The sequence below is a fragment of the Telmatherina bonti genome (genome assembly GCF_933228915.1).
Source record: "Telmatherina bonti genome assembly, chromosome: 2".
Classification (NCBI taxonomy): Eukaryota; Metazoa; Chordata; class Actinopteri; order Atheriniformes; family Telmatherinidae; genus Telmatherina; species Telmatherina bonti.
This window is the reverse complement of record NC_136620.1, coordinates 43,208,057-43,228,787: the sequence shown is the minus strand read 5'-3', so window position 1 is coordinate 43,228,787 and position 20,731 is coordinate 43,208,057. Positions and strand designations below refer to the sequence as shown.

Here is a 20,731-nt window from a genome sequence, read left to right as displayed (position 1 = left end):
AAACTAATAATACAATATAAAGTCAGAATGCACCAAAGGTTTGAACTAAATGGCAACTCTAGGCTTCCGGACTTAATAAATAGTATACATAGATAAATAAAAAAATAGAAACAGAGACTTAAAAAAAATAAGAAACTGAAAAAGAAATCAACTTTGGGTTTGATTTTAGTAAAACGTGATAACATTGTTGATGTTTGGTAAAGAACTCCACATTAAGCGTTTTACTCGCGTTTATTGTGACAGGTAGTAGCGGAAACGACGCTGTCGCCTTTGCGCTAACTTTGTCCTGGAAGTTGGACGGCTTTTCAGCTCAAACTCGCAAACAAGCCCTCCGAGGCTGGTCCGTCATTCCGGCCGCAAGTCCTCCGCCTCTTCCCGGGAGTCCCCCGGTTCCCCCGCCTCTCCGCGCGGCCACGGCGGGTGGGTGTGTCGCTGCGGACCACCGCTTCGCTCCGTGCTCTGAAAAAAGAGGAAAAAGTTGGTGATGAGTTCAGTGTGAGCGGCCCGCCTCCAAGCAGGATAACGTCCCGGAATGGCAGTCTGGACCAGAGCGGACAAAAACGGCCAACTGGACCTCCTGCTCCGGGACCGCTGGGTCCGGGTTGCAGCCGAACTCACGCGCGAAACGCTGACGTTGACAGCCGAAGCGGAGGCGACCGGACCGGGGGCAAATCACTGGGACTGTCCTCCGGCTGGCCTGCGAAACGGCATGTCGAACGGAAACGGGTCCGGAACGAGTCGCGGTCCAGAACTACTTCAGAACCAGGCCGATCGGGGTCGCAGTGGCAGCCCGGGGCGCGGAGGTGGCAGCCGGGGTCAGTACGACGGCAGCTGCGGCGCGAACAGCCCCGGAAAGTACCCCAATAACGGCACAAACTCTGAGTTCGGGAGTCCCGGGTCCAGCTTCGGGTCGAGACACGCGGACTTCCCCATGAGCCTGGACGGATCCTCGGAGGCGGTTCGCAAAGTCCGAGTTGTCAAGCAGGAGTCCGGCGGACTGGGGATCAGCATCAAGGGGGGGCGAGAGAACCGGATGCCCATCCTCATCTCCAAGATCTTCCCGGGGCTCGCGGCGGACCAGAGCCGCGCGCTCCGGGTGGGGGACGCCATCCTGTCCGTGAACGGGAACGACCTCCGGGAGGCAACTCACGATATGGCGGTTCAGGCGCTGAAGAAGGCCGGGAAGGAGGTGACGCTGGAGGGTAAGTTGGCCACGCGAGAGCGGGGATTAGAGAGGGCCGATATTAGACTGCTGAGGTCGGACACACCTTTATCCACCTCCCGCGTTTCACATCCACACATATGACTTTTTATTCTTCATGTCAGTGTTTACATTAGACAATAAAACTTTAAACATGTTAAAATCTGTCTCGTGCTGAGACAGAAGCAGCCAATCAGAAACTCCAGCTGGCACTAACTAATTTTTTAGACTTTCTAGGCTGAAACTGAACAGATTCAGACATGAAGAGAAACCAGTTCCAGGCTGATCTGAGACCAGGAGGACAGTCAGAAAACTGATGAAAAGCAGGAAAGATGTCGGTCGCAGCAGAAAAGACTGGATGCCGCAAACCAGGAACCGAATCTGCTTTTATTTATGGAACTGAAAGTAAAACAACTTTATTTTAGGTTGCAGAACCTGGGGAGAGGTGCAACTTCTGACACATGGTGAAGAAAGTTCTGGATTTTGTTGCTAAAGGAGATCAAGACCAAGAAAGCAAAAGGAGGGAAAACAGTTGTTAATGTTCTGTCTGGAAAATGCAGCTGCTGTTTGTTCATCTGCATCTTCTGCAGAAAACGTCCTATAACTGGAATATCGTGTAAAAGGCAGGCGACGTCCTGGCTGATGTCCTGGTTGACGCTCTGGTTGACGTCCTGGTTGACGTCCTGGTTGACGCTCTGGTTGACGTCCTGGTTGACGCTCTGGTTTAAGTTCTGGTTGATGTCCTGGTTGACGTCCTGGTTGACGTCCTGGTTGACGCTCTGGTTGGAGTAATGGTTGACACCCTGATTGACGCTCTGGTTGACGTCCTGGTTGACGCTCTGGTTGACGCTCTGGTTGATGCTCTGGTTGATGCTCTGGTTGACGCTCTGGTTGACGCTCTGGTTGACGTCCTGGTTGACGTCCTGGTTGACGTCCTGGTTGACGCTCTGGTTGACGCTCTGGTTGACATCCTGGTTGACGCTCTGGTTGACGCTCTGGTTGACATCCTGGTTGACGCTCTGGTTGGAGTAATGGTTGATGCCCTGATTGACGCTCTGGTTGATGTCCTGGTTGACGCTCTGGTTGACGCTCTGGTTGACATCCTGGTTGACGCTCTGGTTGACGCTCTGGTTGACGTCCTGGTTGACATCCTGGTTGACGCTCTGGTTGACGCTCTGGTTGACGCTCTGGTTGACGTCCTGGTTGACGCTCTGGTTGACGCTCTGGTTGACGTCCTGGTTGACGCTCTGGTTGACGCTCTGGTTGACGCTCTGGTTTAAGTTCTGTTTGATGTCCTGGTTGACGTTCGGGTTGATGTCCTGGTTGACGCTCTGGTTAGAGTAATGGTTGACGTCCTGGTTGACGCTCTGGTTGGAGTAATGGTTGACACCCTGATTGACGCTCTGGTTGACGTCCTGGTTGACGCGCTGGTTGACGCTCTGGTTGACGCTCTGGTTGACCCTCTGGTTCACGTCCTGGTTGACGCTCTGGTTGACGCTCTGGTTGACATCCTGGTTGACGCTCTGGTTGACGCTCTGGTTGCCATCCTGGTTGACGCTCTGGTTGGAGTAATGGTTGACGCCCTGATTGACGCTCTGGTTGACGTCCTGGTTGACGCTCTGGTTGACGCTCTGGTTGACATCCTGGTTGACGTTCTGGTTGACGCTCTGGTTGACGCTCTGGTTGACGCTCTGGTTGACGTCCTGGTTGACATCCTGGTTGACGCTCTGGTTGACGCTCTGGTTGACGTCCTGGTTGACGCTCTAGTTGACGCTCTGGTTTAAGTTCTGGTTGATGTCCTGGTTGACGTTCTGGTTGATGTCCTGGTTGACGCTCTGGTTGGAGTAATGGTTGACACCCTGATTGATGCTCTGGTTGACGTCCTGGTTGACGCTCTGGTTGACGCTCTGGTTGACCCTCTGGTTCACGTCCTGGTTGACGCTCTGGTTGACGCTCTGGTTGACATCCTGGTTGACGCTCTGGTTGACGCTCTGGTTGCCATCCTGGTTGACGCTCTGGTTGGAGTAATGGTTGACGCCCTGATTGACGCTCTGGTTGACGTCCTGGTTGACGCTCTGGTTGACGCTCTGGTTGACATCCTGGTTGACGTTCTGGTTGACGCTCTGGTTGACGCTCTGGTTGACGCTCTGGTTGACGTCCTGGTTGACATCCTGGTTGACGCTCTGGTTGACGCTCTGGTTGACGCTCTGGTTGACGCTCTGGTTGACGTCCTGGTTGACGCTCTAGTTGACGCTCTGGTTTAAGTTCTGGTTGATGTCCTGGTTGACGTTCTGGTTGATGTCCTGGTTGACGCTCTGGTTGGAGTAATGGTTGACACCCTGATTGATGCTCTGGTTGACGTCCTGGTTGACGCTCTGGTTGACGTTCTGGTTGACGTTCTGGTTGACGCTCTGGTTGACGCTCTGGTTGACGTCCTGGTTGACATCCTGGTTGACATCCTGGTTGACCCTCTGGTTGACCCTCTGGTTGACGCTCTGGTTGACATCCTGGTTGACGCTCTGGTTGACATCCTGATTGACGCTCTGGTTGACGTCCTGGTTGACGTCCTGGTTGACATCCTGGTTGACGCTCTGGTTGACGTCCTGGTTGACGCTCTGGTTGACGCTCTGGTTTAAGTTCTGGTTGATGTCCTGGTTGATGTTCTGGTTGATGTCCTGGTTGACGCTCTGGTTAGAGTAATGGTTGACATCCTGGTTGACGTTCTGGTTGACGCTCTGGTTGACGTCCTGGTTGACATCCTGGTTGACGCTCTGGTTGACGTCCTGGTTGACGCTCTGCTTGACGCTCTGGTTTAAGTTCTGGTTGATGTCCTGGTTGACGCTCTGGTTAGAGTAATGGTTGACGTCCTGGTTGACGCTCTGGTTGGAGTAATGGTTGACGTCCTGGTTGACGCTCTGGTTGACGTCCTGGTTGACGCTCTGGTTGACGCTCTGGTTGACGCTCTGGTTGACATCCTGGTTGACGTTCTGGATGACGCTCTGGTTGACGCTCTGGTTGACGTCCTGGTTGACATCCTGGTTGACGCTCTGGTTGACGCTCTGGTTGACATCCTGGTTGACGCTCTGGTTGACATCCTGGTTGACGCTCTGGTTGGAGTAATGGTTGACGCCCTGATTGACGCTCTGGTTGACGTCCTGGTTGACGCTCTGGTTGACGTACTGGTTGACGTTCTGGTTGATGTCCTGGTTGACGTTCTGGTTGATGTCCTGGTTGACGTTCTGGTTGATGTCCTGGTTGACGCTCTGGTTAGAGTAATGGTTGACGTCCTGGTTGACGCTCTGGTTGGAGTAATGGTTGACGCCCTGATTGACGCTCTGGTTGACGTCCTGGTTGACGCTCTGGTTGACGTCCTGGTTGACGTTCTGGTTGACGTACTGGTTGACGCTCTGGTTGACGTTCTGGTTGATGTCCTGGTTGACGCTCTGGTTAGAGTAATGGTTGACGTCCTGGTTGACGCTCTGGTTAGAGTAATGGTTGACACCCTGGTTGACGCCCTGATTGACGTCCTGGTTGACGCTCTGGTTGAAGTCCTGGTTGATGCTCTGGTTGACGCTCTGGTTGACGTCCTGGCTGACGTCCTGGTTGACGCTCTGGTTGAAGTCCTGGTTGACGCTCTGGTTGACGCTCTGGTTGACGCTCCGATTGACGCTCTGGTTGACATCCTGGTTGACGCTCTGGTTGACTCTCTGATTGACGCTCTGGTTGATGTCCTGGTTGACGCTCCAATTGATGCTCTGGTTGGAGTAATGGTTGACGTCCTGGTTGACGCTCTGATTTACGCTCTGGTTGATGTCCTGGTTGACGCTCCGATTGACACTGCAATTGACGCTCTGGTTGACGCTCTGGTTGGAGTAATGGTTGATGCTCTGGTTGACGTCGTGGTTGACGCTCCGATTGACATCCTGGTTGACGCTCTTGTTGACGTCCTGGTTGACGCTCTGGTTGACGTCCTGGTTGACGCTCTGGTTGACATCCTGGTTGACGCTCTTGTTGACATCCTGGTTGACGCTCTGGTTGGAGTAATGGTTGACGCCCTGATTGACGCTCTGGTTGACGTCCTGGTTGACGCTCTGGTTGACGTACTGGTTGACGTTCTGGTTGATGTCCTGGTTGACGTTCTGGTTGATGTCCTGGTTGACGCTCTGGTTAGAGTAATGGTTGACGTCCTGGTTGACGCTCTGGTTGGAGTAATGGTTGACGTTCTGGTTGATGTCCTGGTTGACGCTCTGGTTAGAGTAATGGTTGACGTCCTGGTTGACGCTCTGGTTAGAGTAATGGTTGACACCCTGGTTGACGCCCTGATTGACGTCCTGGTTGACGCTCTGGTTGAAGTCCTGGTTGATGCTCTGGTTGACGCTCCGATTGACGCTCTGGTTGACATCCTGGTTGACGCTCTGGTTGACTCTCTGATTGATGCTCTGGTTGATGTCCTGGTTGACGCTCCAATTGACGCTCCAATTGATGCTCTGGTTGGAGTAATGGTTGACGTCCTGGTTGACGCTCTGATTTACGCTCTGGTTGATGTCCTGGTTGACGCTCCAATTGACACTGCAATTGACGCTCTGGTTGAGGCTCTGGTTGGAGTAATGGTTGATGCTCTGGTTGACGCTCCGATTGACGTCCTGGTTGACGCTCTTGTTGACGTCCTGGTTGACGCTCTGATTGATGTCCTGGTTGATGTCCGATTGACGCTCTGGTTGACGTCCTGGTCGACGCTCCCGTTGACGTCCTGGTTGACGCTCCGGTTGACGTCCTGGTTGACGCTCTGGTTGACGTCCTGGTTGATGCTCTGGTTGACGTCCTGGTTGACGCTCTGGTTGACGCTCTGTTTGGAGTAATGGTTGACGCTCTGGTTGACGTCCTGGTTGACGCTCTGGTTGATGCTCTGGTTAGAGTAATGGTTGACGCTCTGGTTGACGCTCTGGTTGGAGTAATGGTTGATGCTCTGGTTGGAGTAATGGTTGATGCTCTGGTTGACGCTCTGGTTGATGCTCTGGTTGACGTCCTGGTTGACGCTCTGGTTGATGTCCTGGTTGACGCTTTGGTTAGAGTAATGGTTGACGCTCTGGTTGACGTCCTGGTTGACGCTCCGATTGACGCTCTGGTTGACATCCTGGTTGACGCTCTGGTTGACTCTCTGATTGACGCTCTGGTTGACGCTTTGGTTGGAGTAATGGTTGACGCTCTGGTTGATGTCCTGGTTGACGCTCCGATTGACACTGCAATTGACGCTCTGGTTGACGCTCTGGTTGATGTTCTGGTTGATGCTCTGGTCGACGTCCTGGTTGACGCTCCGATTGACATCCTGGTTGACGCTCTTGTTGACGTCCTGGTTGATGTTCTGGTTGACGCTCTTGTTGACGTCCTGGTTGACGTCCTGGTTGATGTTCTGGTTGACCCTCTGGTTGATGTTCTGGTTGATGCTCTGGTCGACGTCCTGGTTGACGCTCCGATTGACATCCTGGTTGACGCTCTTGTTGACGTCCTGGTTGATGTTCTGGTTGACGCTCTTGTTGACGCTCTGGTTGATGCTCTGGTTGATGCCCTGATTGACGCCCTGATTGACGCTCTGGTTGACGCCCTGATTGACGCTCTGGTTGATGCTCTGGTTGACCCTCTGGTTGATGTTCTGGTTGAATTGTGGTGGGATTTTATGTTGACATATTGAAGATGGAAAACTTTCCACATAAGATTGTCTGAAATCGGATTAATTCGGATGATTTCTGAAGTCCAGCAGAAAAACTGTGATTTAGTTTTTGTGTTTTTTTTCTCAGCTCTGCTGGTGACCGAACAGCCAACTTTATTGGTCAAAAAGGTGGTAACAGAAAGAAACTGATGGCACGTTTCAGTTTTAGAAGCATGTGGAAAATGTCCTCTTGACAGGAAAATGCTGCGGCTAACTGAGCATGTGAGGAAGGCAGATTACTGATCTGTTAGTCTGCAGCTTCATACGGTCTGCAGGAGATCAGCTGGTCGGCCTGGATAAAGACACGCGGATAAAACTTATTTTATTATTATTTCTTAGAGAAACTGATTGAAAATTATAAAACTGCCGAGTTAAGCGACAGACATGGTGTTTATAGAGCTGTGGCGGTCCTGAACTCTGCTGCTGTTCAGCCTGTAGCAGAGGGGCTGCAGAACCCCGAGGCTCTGGAAACTTCAGCTTTAATGGTCTGGAAGCAGCACAGGCTGAATACCGATCAGCCGGTCACACACTTCCCTCAGGTCACATTTCGCCTGTTTTCCAGAAACTCATAGATCCTCGGATCGACCCGAACAACCTGGAGCAACCGTAATGAACCGGACTGACCCGAATGAATCGGAGCGAATGTGTCACACGCCAGCAGTGACTGGAATAACCCAAGCGACCCGAGTAAACCAGATCTCTGCAGCGCCACAATAACTCGGAACAAATCAAAAGAGCAGCAGCAACCTGGTCTGGATCGCCCTGAACCGGCTCTGAGAGGAAAACCAGCAACGCCCCCCCACCAGGAGGATGTGTGGCCCCCCCCACCAGGAGGATGTGTGGCCCCCCCACCAGAAGGATGTGTGCCCCCCCCCCCCCCCACCAGAAGGATGTGTGCCCCCCCCCCCCCACCAGGAGGATGTGTGCCCCCCCCCCCCCACCAGAAGGATGTGTGCCCCCCCCCCCCCACCAGGAGGAGGTGTGCCCCCCCCCCCCCCCCCCCCCCCCACCAGGAGGATGTGTGGCCCCCCCCCACCAGGAGGAGGTGTGCCCCCCCCCCCCCCCACCAGGAGGATGTGTGGCCCCCCCACCAGAAGGATGTGTGCCCCCCCCCCCCACCAGGAGGAGGTGTGGCCGTCGGCAGGAATGTGTCACCCGGCTGTTTGTGGATTTCCCACGGTGCTGAGAAGCTTCCAGAACGCCGTGCGAGTACACAACTCATGAACCTGTAGTTTACTGACGAGCCTCGCGGTCCTGGAATACCCAGAAAATTCCTGGTCTGTGTTGGAAAAACCTCGTGTGGTTTCCCAGATCACACGTATGATCTAATAGTATGTTCTGAGGAATTTACAGGCCAAAACATGGTACCAGGTCACGCCAGCGCGTAGCAGGTCACGCCAGCACGTAGCAGGTCACGCCAGCACGTAGCAGGTCACGCCAGCGCGTAGCCGGTCACGCCAGCACGTAGCAGGTCACGCCAGCGCGTAGCCGGTCACGCCAGCGCGTAGCAGGTCACGCCAGCGCGTAGCAGGTCACGCCAGCGCGTAGCCGGTCACGCCAGCGCGTAGCCGGTCACGCCAGCGCGTAGCCGGTCACGCCAGCGCGTAGCCGGTCACGCCAGCGCGTAGCCGGTCACGCCAGCGCGTAGCAGGTCACGCCAGCGCGTAGCAGGTCACGCCAGCGCGTAGCAGGTCACGCCAGCGCGTAGCCGGTCACGCCAGCGCGTAGCAGGTCACGCCAGCGCGTAGCCGGTCACGCCAGCGCGTAGCAGGTCACGCCAGCGCGTAGCAGGTCACGCCAGCGCGTAGCAGGTCACGCCAGCGCGTAGCCGGTCACGCCAGCGCGTAGCCGGTCACGCCAGCGCGTAGCCGGTCACGCCAGCGCGTAGCCGGTCACGCCAGCGCGTAGCAGGTCACGCCAGCGCGTAGCCGGTCACGCCAGCGCGTAGCCGGTCACGCCAGCGCGTAGCCGGTCACGCCAGCGCGTAGCAGGTCACGCCAGCGCGTAGCCGGTCACGCCAGCGCGTAGCAGGTCACGCCAGCGCGTAGCAGGTCACGCCAGCGCGTAGCCGGTCACGCCAGCGCGTAGCAGGTCACGCCAGCGCGTAGCAGGTCACGCCAGCGCGTAGCAGGTCACGCCAGCGCGTAGCCGGTCACGCCAGCGCGTAGCAGGTCACGCCAGCGCGTAGCAGGTCACGCCAGCGCGTAGCAGGTCACGCCAGCGCGTAGCAGGTCACGCCAGCGCGTAGCCGGTCACGCCAGCGCGTAGCCGGTCACGCCAGCGCGTAGCAGGTCACGCCAGCGCGTAGCAGGTCACGCCAGCGCGTAGCAGGTCACGCCAGCGCGTAGCCGGTCACGCCAGCGCGTAGCAGGTCACGCCAGCGCGTAGCAGGTCACTTTAAAGGTTATTTACTTTATCTAAAATAGAGATAAAGTATTATAAAATATTAGAAATCAACTAAAACAACGTTTCACAGGCTCTAAAACTGCAGCTAAGTTTTATCGTTTTGTGAAAACCGAGTTCAGGGATGCGACTGCTGTTTTTCAGTCTGTTCTGGCTTTAACAGTCCTGAGGCGTCTTCCTGAGAGCGACAGTTCGACAGGACGGAGACCAGGGTGGGAGGGTTTCTGCCGAGACGCCGTGAGTTGTAAATCATGCCACATACTGTTTGTATCATACTGACTGCAACCTTCCAGGTGTCCGTGTGAAGACCGGAGCCTGTGATTGGTTCAGCTGGCTGCTTGGACAGGAACTTATTATGCGAGTAATTGGAGGATTGAAAGGAGCACATTCCAGACACAAAGGACATAGATGAAACTGGGACAACCCTGATGGGGAATAGTTGGCCTGCTTCCTCACGGAGCAGAATCCGGCCTCCGGTGTCTGATCTGGGCTCTGGTCTTTGATCCGGTCTCTGGTGTCTGCAGAATTTAACACACCTAATGAAACTAGACTTCTGTATTTTACTTAAAGAGGATCGGTCTTGTGGGACCCCCAACATGACGGACGCATGTAATGACCAGAAATAAAGTGTTGCATGTCAGGTGGAAAACCCGTTTGACCCACCAGTTCTGCCTGTTTGCTGGTTTTCCTGGTTTTTTTTTTTTTGGTTCTTTTGTGTTTAATGGATCTTTTGTGTCTCTGCAGTAGTTTTGGGTTTCATCACGTCTGTCTGCTGTCCTGGTGCGTCTATTTCATCTCTAATGACAAAATGGTCTCTTGTGCTGCTGAAACTGACTTGATGTGAAGTTTGACAGTTTATACTTTGGTACAAACCAAGCAGCAACCTCCAGCGGTTAGAAATGAAGCCTATTGTGGAAGTATCAAAACTGCAGTTCCCCCTTCATCCACTAGGGGCTGCAAAACAGAGCAAATCCCCATAGACTCCCATGTTAAAAAGACCAACTTCACAGCAGGAATAAACATGTTTACAGCAGAAATAAACATGTTTACAGCAAGAATAAACATGTTTACAGCAGGAATAAACATGTTTACAGCAGAAATAAACATGTTTACAGCAGGAATAAACATGTTTACAGCAGAAATAAACATGTTTACAGCAAGAATAAACATGTTTACAGCAGGAATAAACATGTTTACAGCAGGAATAAACATGTTTACAGCAGAAATAAACACGTTTACAGCAGGAATAAACACGTTTACAGCAGGAATAAACGTTTACAGCCGAAATTAACACGTTTACAGCCGAAATTAACACGTTTACAGCAGGAATAAACACGTTTACAGCCGAAATTAACATGTTTACAGCAGGAATAAACACGTTTACAGCAGAAATAAACACGTTTACAGCAAGAATAAACACGTTTACAGCAAGAATAAACACGTTTACAGCAAGAATAAACACGTTTACAGCAGGAATAAACACGTTTACAGCAGAAATACACATATTTACAGCAAGAATAAACATGTTCACAGCAGAAATAAACGGGTTTACAGCAAGAATAAACATGTTTACAGCAGAAATAAACATGTTTACAGCAGGAATAAACATGTTTACAGCAAGAATAAACATGTTTACAGCAAGAATAAACATGTTTACAGCAGGAATAAACATGTTTACAGCAGAAATAAACATGTTTACAGCAAGAATAAACATGTTTACAGCAGGAATAAACATGTTTACAGCAGAAATAAACATGTTTACAGCAGGAATAAACATGTTTACAGCAGAAATAAACATGTTTACAGCAAGAATAAACATGTTTACAGCAGAAATAAACATGTTTACAGCAGAAATAAACATGTTTACAGCAAGAATAAACATGTTTACAGCAGGAATAAACATGTTTACAGCAGAAATAAACACGTTTACAGCAGGAATAAACACGTTTACAGCAGGAATAAACACGTTTACAGCAGGAATAAACGTTTACAGCCGAAATTAACACGTTTACAGCCGAAATTAACACGTTTACAGCAGGAATAAACACGTTTACAGCAGAAATACACGTTTACAGCAAGAATAAACACGTTTACAGCAAGAATAAACACGTTTACAGCAAGAATAAACACGTTTACAGCAAGAATAAACACGTTTACAGCAAGAATAAACACGTTTACAGCAGGAATAAACACGTTTACAGCAGAAATACACATATTTACAGCAAGAATAAACATGTTCACAGCAGAAATAAACGGGTTTACAGCAAGAATAAACAGGTTTACAGCAGGAATAAACACGTTTACAGCAGAAATAAACACGTTTGCAGCAGGAATAAACACGTTTACAGCAGAAATAAACACGTTTACAGCAGGAATAAACAGGTTTACAGCAGGAATAAACACGTTTACAGCAGGAATAAACACGTTTACAGCAGAAATAAACATGTTTACAGCAAGAATAAACACGTTTACAGCAGGAATAAACACGTTTACAGCAGAAATACACATATTTACAGCAAGAATAAACATGTTCACAGCAGGAATAAACGGGTTTACAGCAAGAATAAACAGGTTTACAGCAGGAATAAACACGTTTACAGCAGGAATAAACACGTTTACAGCAGGAATAAACACGTTTACAGCAGAAATAAACACGTTTACAGCAGGAATAAACAGGTTTACAGCAGGAATAAACACGTTTACAGCAGGAATAAACACGTTTACAGCAGGAATAAACACGTTTACAGCAGAAATAAACACATATACAGCAGAAATAAACAGGTTTACAGCAGAAATAAACAGGTTTACAGCAGGAATAAACAGGTTTACAGCAGGAATAAACATGTTTACAGCAGGAATAAACAGGTTCACAGCAGGAACAAACACGTTTACAGCAGGAATAAACACGTTTACAGCAGGAATAAACACGTTTACAGCAGAAATAAACACGTATACAGCAGGAATAAACACGTTTACAGCAGAAATAAACACGTATACAGCAGAAATACACAGGTTTACAGCAGAAATAAACAGGTTTACATCAGAAATAAACAGGTTTACAGCAGGAATAAACAAGTTTACAGCAGGAATAAACACGTTTACAGCAGGAATAAACACGTTTACAGCAGGAATAAACACGTTTACAACAGAAATAAACACGTATACAGCAGGAATAAACACGTTTACAGTCTGGTTCAAAAATCCATTTTAGGTTTAATAGGTCAGGTTTACCTTCATGTCAACTGTGGGGGGAGTGAATTTTTTTCTAACTTGCCCATTTAAAAGTAATTTAATCTCGAAGTTCGGCATATTTAGGGGCGTGTCCTTTTGATTGACAGGTACCGATCTCCTGCTTCAAGTCAGAAGAACGTAGAACAACCGCGGTTTTTAGCCGGTTAACAACGTGGCTTAGCTTTAGCCCGCTTACCTCCATTAGCTGGTTAGCTCCTGTTATCTCCGGGTTAGCTCGGTTAGCTCTTAGCTACAGAAAGCTCGGAGTTCGCTCGATGTCAATCATCCACCATGACGCTCACAGTCCCCCTCTCAGCTCCACCACTTTGCCCATATTTGTATTTTCCGGGCGAGACGACACACAGGCCCCTGCCAAGATGGTGATGGTAGGAACCGCCCACCGAGCTTCAATTCAGCTCTTCAGAAACCTACGGGTGACATCACCCATCTAGCTACACATCTGCAAAGTAAGTAAGGTTTATTTTTTATGGATTTTTATTTTGGTGGTCCTTATTGAGCAGACAGTGATGGTAGACCGTGGTTATATACAAGCAGCAGACAGCGATTGTATTTTATTTTTTATGTCAGTGTCTTTTTTTATGTAGGCAACGGCAATCCAAAGTTCTTCACTGTGAAATAACAATCAACAATAAAAACGATGAAAACAAAATAAACAAACATAAAAATAAAGCACAAAAAGCTGAGCTTGTTGCGGGAATTGAGGGGTCCTGTGAGGCCAAGGCAGTGGTGGATTAAGAACAGAGGCCTTTCTTTTCTTTTCACAAAAAACTGTAATAAGTCCTGAAACAGAAGAAGGTTTAACAGAAACAGCATCACAAAGATTAAACTAATGACTCAACTTCATTCATCAGGACTGAGGAGAAATATTCTGTTTATGCAGCCTCAACAGCTCAAGCGCATGAATACGCTGTTAGCCGAGTCAGTATGAGGCTTTACACTCGACACAGTCATTGGTACAGTGGAGATCATCTCAGTCCAGAATGAGTTAAACATCGTCATACAGACATCCAGAGAAGAGTCCAAGTAGCAGAGGACTCTCGCAGGTTGAAGAATTAAGAACACGGAACGGCGAACGGGCACAGAGTGCATGGATGGAAGTGCAGGCGATAAGGAGGAAAATAAAACGGGTAGAGTCGTGTCAGAGCGTGATACACATTTAACTTTTTTGTATATTTAATCCATAGAGACTGCGTGAGATTAAAAGTTATTGAGTTTCACCAGCGGTCTGGTCTCACAGCCGATATGCACGTTGAAATCGCCAACAACTAGAAAGTGATCGTTACAGATGTTCCGATGACTATTTGCCCGTCTGATACCAATTCCAAGGTTTAGGTATCTGCTGAGACAGAGTTCTGATCCAATACTTGGGTTATTTTATGACGAGGTCGGTTAAATTAAAAATGTAATCATACATTATAGACTTTGATCATTTTCTTGTTATCACTCAAAGACCATAGATTAAACTGTGAAACATTTTCCATTAAATTCAATGGAAAAGTGTGTCCAAACTGGTGGTGTACATATATAAATATGTCTACATATATTCTTTGAAACATGAATTATATATTTATATATTTAATGTTTAACACATGAAAACATCAATTAAAAAGAGAAAACCCTCAAATTAAATGTCTATTAAATAAATCTTGTAGTTGATCTGTCAGTCTTTCCGATGCTAGTGTCGGTGTCGGCACATCTCAAGTGATTGTAGTCCAGAAAAACGAGCCAGGTATGAAAGTGTTGTTAAATTTTGTAGAGGGATAGACTTCCGCACACAGGAGCTTTTACCTCAAAGAGCTGAAGCTGAAAACTGGAGCAGTTGACAGCTGGAGGTCGCTGGACATAAAAAGAGGGTTTGAATACAGATACCAGTCCTCCACCTTTACTGGTGGTGCAACAGAAGCTGAATAAACTACATTCTGGGTGGAGAAGCTTTGTAAAGGAGCAAGATCACCTTAATTTAGCTTTCAGTCTAAAACATAAAGTACAGTTTGTGTGAAAACAAGAAGTCATTGAGTAAAAGGGTTGTAATAAAGCCAAATGAAGATAAAAACAAGGTGAAGCACACATCAGTGTGCGGAGGTTCCGACAGTCCACACCGCGTCTCCCGGTCCACCGAACCGCTGACGGTGTCAGAGCCGCTAGCACAACGGAGCGCCGGTTGGGTACATGGTCCTCTCATTATCAGTGAATACAGAGTGGTAGGACATCCAAAAAAGTACAGATCTGGGACAAGCTCCAGACCTATGAACATACCTCAGGAATGGCCTGGAGCTTGTCCCAGAGACACACCTCATGGCAGAACAGGTAAACCTACATTACCCCACACAGAGCGACAGCCGGCCGACCTGCCAGGCACCTGGCGCCATCTTGGACTCGGCTTTGATTGATGAAAGTGATTGTTTTTATCCATAATCTCCTTCATCCTGCAGAAAGTTGACACAGTTTCAGATGCACTGACTGTTCAGAAAAGGGACTGATGTAATTAGTTAATGTGGCGTTGTGGCAGATAAACAGGTCTGCATTCAGATTTTAGCAGCGTGAATTCCAAACAACTGTTTCAGTCATCTGGAGGGACAGGGATGAGGAAGCGGATAGGTGTGAATAAATCCAAATCCAAGCTGATTAACGGATGTTTCTATCGATTCAATTCAATTCAACTTTATTTATATAGCGTCAAATCACGGCAATGCCATCTCAAGACGCTTTACAGACAGAGGGGAAAACATAATGAAGGCCAATTCATAACAGCCTATATCATTACTGACTTCCTGACCGGTTCATCCTCTAACTGCCGTGAACCAGGATTCCCATCATTTCACAACGCTTTGAAGGAAAACGCTGCACTTTGCATCAGAGGTCTGCAGATGTGCTTAAAAAACAGAATAATTTCAGAATAAATCTCCATTGCTGCTCTTTTACATACATAAATGTAGACATTGATTTCTTTATTTTTCCCAATATATTTGATTTTTTTCCATTGCAAACATCGGAGTGATAGCTATAGACATGGACATGACATTAGATAGCTTCGTCTGGGGAGTACGCAAATACAATTTAAAACAAAACCCAACAACAGAAAAAAACTAACGGACAGTAAATTTAACAAAACAACAATAATGACGACAAAGAATACAGAAAAAAACACAAAAAAAGAAAACAACACAGAGCTTGTATTTCACAACCAGTTTCCTTCATCATGACTCAGAAATTGGGCACAATATTTCTTCAAAGTTTCCTAAATTTCTTGGTACAATATTAGTAAGTTGTTCCAATGCAATACATGATGCCATTTCTTTCACCCACATATAACGATAAGTCCAAAGTCCACCAGTTTCATCCGTCTGGAACTGAAAGCACAGTTCTCTGGATAGATACCAGGAAGTACATTTACTCCAACAATCGTTGATAAAGTCTGTAAGACTGGCTGTAGTGTTGGACAGTCCCATACACAGTGAAGAATAGTACCCTTGCCTTCTAAACATCTACAACAGCTATCTGCAATGTTAGGTAACCATTTATTCAGTTTAACTGGAGTAATGTAGGTTCTCATCAACCACTTATGCTGCAGGAGTTTCAACCTTGTATTAATTTATTGCTTTTGGGCTTTTAAACATGCAGGTTCCCAGTCAGCTGCCTGTATGTCCTCACAGATATCAGATCTCCATGCATCCAACCTGTCAATAATGGCTTCCTCATCACTTGAAGCTGCATAGAAGAAAGAAATATGACTTGTCCTCTCTAGATGATATTCTGTTTTTTGTCATTTCAATTTTTATTGATTTTAACATTTAAAAAAACAAAAACAAAGAACAGCAAAGAGAAAAACAAAACAAGAAACTTGGCTGGTGCGCCTCACCCCCCACCAACCACCCCCTCGCCCCCCCTCCTCCCACTGGATTACAATTTACAGGCATAGAGTGTGATAAAAAAAATTAACTTCTTCCTGCAATAAAGTGGGGAATGGGACAAACAGTTAACAGTCTGACTGAGATGTCTCTTATCTTATTTGAAGGTAGTTCCAAAAGTTATCCCCGTCAGTTTCTTTGTCTTCTGTGTTGTCTTTCAGTTTTTCAGCATAGATCCGTAAGAGGCCGTCTCTATCATGGCATTAATCCACTCTTTCAGTTCCGGGCCTGCAGTGGTTTTCCAGCTTCTCAAAATAATCCTGGATGCCGTCACCATCCCAGTAATAACCATATTAAAAACTCCCTTAGAAACATTTGGCAGTTTGGATCTTTCGCCTAACAAACACAATTCAGGGTTTAAAGGTAGCTGTGAACCAGACCAACCACTGAACACATCGCTAATTTTAGACCAAAAAGAACATGCTAAAGAGCATTCCCACAGACAATGCATTATGTCTCCACCTCCGTTTTGCATTTCCAACAGAAGTTATCAGGCATGAGTTTCCTCCTGTGTAATCTCACTGGGGTATGGTAATATCTGTCTAAGGGTTTATATTCTATACCTTTGCTTCTGGCTTCCTTCACATATTTCCCGTTAGCTAACAAAATATCTGACCATCTCTCATTTGTGATCTCGGTTTTTAGATCTTTCTGCCACTAAAGCTTAATGTTTATGGAGTCATCACTCCGTCCATCATTTACAAGTCTATAAATCTGTGAGGCTGCGGTCCTGTGGCATTTTAATGTCTTCTGAAATAACATTTTCCAAATTCTCTTTAAATTTTGACACAACACAATGTTTGTAGATACTTCCAAAAATGGTCTTTCTCTTCCAATTTATATTTCTGAACAAGGTCTGCATAAGATTTTGCCTAATAAATTTTCAGTAGTATGTATACCACAGGAATGCCACTGCCTCCGGAATACTGGTGTTTTACCAATGCAAATAACAGGATTATTCCAGAGAGATGAGAACTTTTGCACATGGTGTGAGAGCTTAAGTATTTCATGTACCTTCAACCATACTTGACTGGAATGAGGAAGTACTGGGTTTGTAGTATCAAATTTCTGAGACAGTTTGTGTTTAGGATGAAATGGTGCACAAATGTCTGCTTCTATAGTCATCCATTCTTGTCCTTGCTTTCTCTTCTCCCAATACTTCATGAACGTAGCCATTTGGAATGACAGGTAATATAAAGATGCATCGGGCAAACCCAGGCCACCCCTCTCCTTAGGTGCATACAGTCCACTCTGCTTTATTCTTGCTCTTTTCCCTTCCCATAATCAGGTTTTCATACTGTTTAAAGATGGCAGGTGGTATTACCATTGGTAACATCACTATCACATAGCGATAACCATTTTTATAATATTGATTTTGCCCCACAAAGACATTTTTAGCTTTTCCTCTTTTTCCAAACTTGTCTTGATTTTCAGAAGGACTGGGTTGAAATTTAACTGCGGCGTCTCCTCCAGATCCCGACAAAGTTTAATCCCCAGATACTTCATTCCTTTTGGCACCCATTTAAATGTAAATTTCTCTACTATATATGAATAGCACTGAGAAGACCGAGGCATGGCCTCAGATTTGCCCCAATTTACAGATTATCCTGACACTTATGAAAAGAGCTGTATACTATCCATCAGATGCGGTAAAGATGATTGTGTGTCGATTATGATAGCTAAAATATTGCTTTGGTAATCATTTTCTGACTCTGTAGAAGTGTACAAGGTTTCATAATACTGTTTGAATACCATATTTATATCTGTAATAGAAGTAACCAATTTATTTCCTTGTTTAATGGCAGGGATAGTATTCATAAAATCTTGCTTTTTAACTTGTCTGGCGAATACCTTCCCTGTCTTTTCCCTTCCCTCATAAAAAGTACTTTTTAAGTGAAACAAAGAATACCCTACTTTTTTGTTCAATTGGAATTTTAACCTGTAAATATCTCGAAATAGTGACTCCACATATTTTTCTGACAACTTTTCTTATAGTTTGATTTCTGTTTTCAAATCTTTAATTTTTGCACTCCTTCTCTTTTTTCTTAGCTCCATATGCTATAAGTTTCTCTCTTATATAAGCTTTGGAGGCTTCCCAGACGCTTTCAACATACTTTGTGCTACCCATATTCCATTCAAAAAAAATGTTTAGGATCTTGTCCAAGGGATGCCCTAAAAGACTTGTCTTGTAATAATGAAACATTCATTCTCCACCTAGACCTTTTTCTATTCTCCACACCGAGTTTAAGGCAGAGTTCAACAGCTGCATGATCTGTGAGTGCAATAGATTTTACAGAACAGCTTGTCACACAGTTAATCAGAGAGTTTGAAACCATAAAAAGATCAATTCTAGAATAAGACTTGTGACAATGAGAATAAAATGTGTATTCCCTCATGGATGGATTAGTTAACCTCCATATATCTGTCAGGCCCACATCGTGCAGCATGTGAATCGCCGCTCTGCCCTTGGAGTAAAGAGAACTTTTACGGAAGCTCCTGTCAAGGCAGGGATCTATAACCCCATTAAAGTCCCCTACTAACACTACTTGTCCCTCCATCTCCCCAAATTCTATTTACCTCATGAAAAAATATTTGGTCTTCTTTATTTGGAGCATAGATATTACAGAGGTATTACATAAGTCGGCCCTCAACCATAGCCTGAAGACATTCTTCCTTCTGAATCTTTAAAAAAAAAACATTTTCAACACAAAATTAATATTTCTCTTAAAAAGAATCATTACACCATTGTGAGCACTTGAAAAAGAGCTATAGAACATGTGACCTGCCCATCCTGTTTTACATCTTGTCTCCTCTCCCTGATTCAGGAGAGTTTCTTGGAGAAAAACTCCATCAGCTTGATTTGTTGTTAAATAGGACAATATTTTACACCTTACACTCACAGCATCTAGGTGGTCCAGGACCCCTCCCACATACACTCACAGCATCTAGGTGGTCCAGGACCCCTCCCACATACACTCACAGCATCTAGGTGGTCCAGGACCCCTCCCACATACACTCACAGCATCTAGGTGGTCCAGGACCCTCCCTCCCACATACACTCACAGCATCTAGGTGGTCCAGGACCCCTCCCACATACACTCACAGCATCTAGGTGGTCCAGGACCCTCCCTCCCACATACACTCACAGCATCTAGGTGGTCCAGGACCCCTCCCACATACACTCACAGCATCTAGGTGGTCCAGGACCCTCCCTCCCACATACACTCACAGCATCTAGGTGGTCCAGGACCCTCCCTCCCACATACACTCACAGCATCTAGGTGGTCCAGGACCCCTCCCACATACACTCACAGCATCTAGGTGGTCCAGGACCCCTCCCACATACACTCACAGCATCTAGGTGGTCCAGGACCCCTCCCACATACACTCACAGCATCTAGGTGGTCCAGGACCCCTCCCACATACACTCACAGCATCTAGGTGGTCCAGGACCCTCCCTCCCACATACACTCACAGCATCTAGGTGGTCCAGGACCCTCCCTCCCACATACACTCATAGCATCTAGGTGGTCCAGGACCCTCCCTCCCACATACACTCACAGCATCTAGGTGGTCCAGGACCCTCCCTCCCACATACACTCACAGCATCTAGGTGGTCCAGGACCCTCCCTCCCACATACACTCACAGCATCTAGGTGGTCCAGGACCCTCCCTCCCACATACACTCACAGCATCTAGGTGGTCCAGGACCCTCCCTCCCACATACACTCACAGCATCTAGGTGGTCCAGGACCCTCCCTCCCACATACACTCACAGCATCTAGGTGGTCCAGGACCCCTCCCACATACACTCACAGCATCTAGGTGGTCCAGGACCCCTCCCACATACACTCACAGCATCTAGGTGGTCCAGGACCCCTCCCTCCCACATACACTCACAGCATCTAGGTGGTCCAGGACCCCTCCCTCCCACATACACTCACAGCATCTAGGTGGTCCAGGACCCCTCCCTCCCACATACACTCACAGCATCTAGGTGGTCCAGGACCCTCCCTCCCCACATACACTCACAGCATCTAGGTGGTCCAGGACCCTCCCTCCCACATACACTCACAGCATCTAGGTGGTCCAGGACCCCTCCCACATACACTCACAGCATCTAGGTGGTCCAGGACCCTCCCTCCCACATACACTCACAGCATCTAGGTGGTCCAGGACCCTCCCTCCCACATACACTCACAGCATCTAGGTGGTCCAGGACCCTCCCTCCCCACATACACTCACAGCATCTAGGTGGTC

At 47.5% G+C, this 20,731-nt stretch overlaps 1 protein-coding gene across 1 annotated transcript in view; it reads left to right on the top strand.

Annotated features, from left to right (window-relative positions):
- Window positions 1–329: 329 nt before the first annotated feature.
- sntb2 (syntrophin, beta 2) overlaps window positions 330–20,731 on the top strand; it is a 56,716-nt gene continuing 36,314 nt past the window's right edge. The window contains exon 1 of the mRNA XM_079254218.1: window positions 330–1,202. Coding sequence (XP_079110344.1) covers window positions 533–1,202 — 670 coding nt within the window. The 5' untranslated portion in view covers window positions 330–532. The remainder of the gene's footprint in view (window positions 1,203–20,731) is intronic.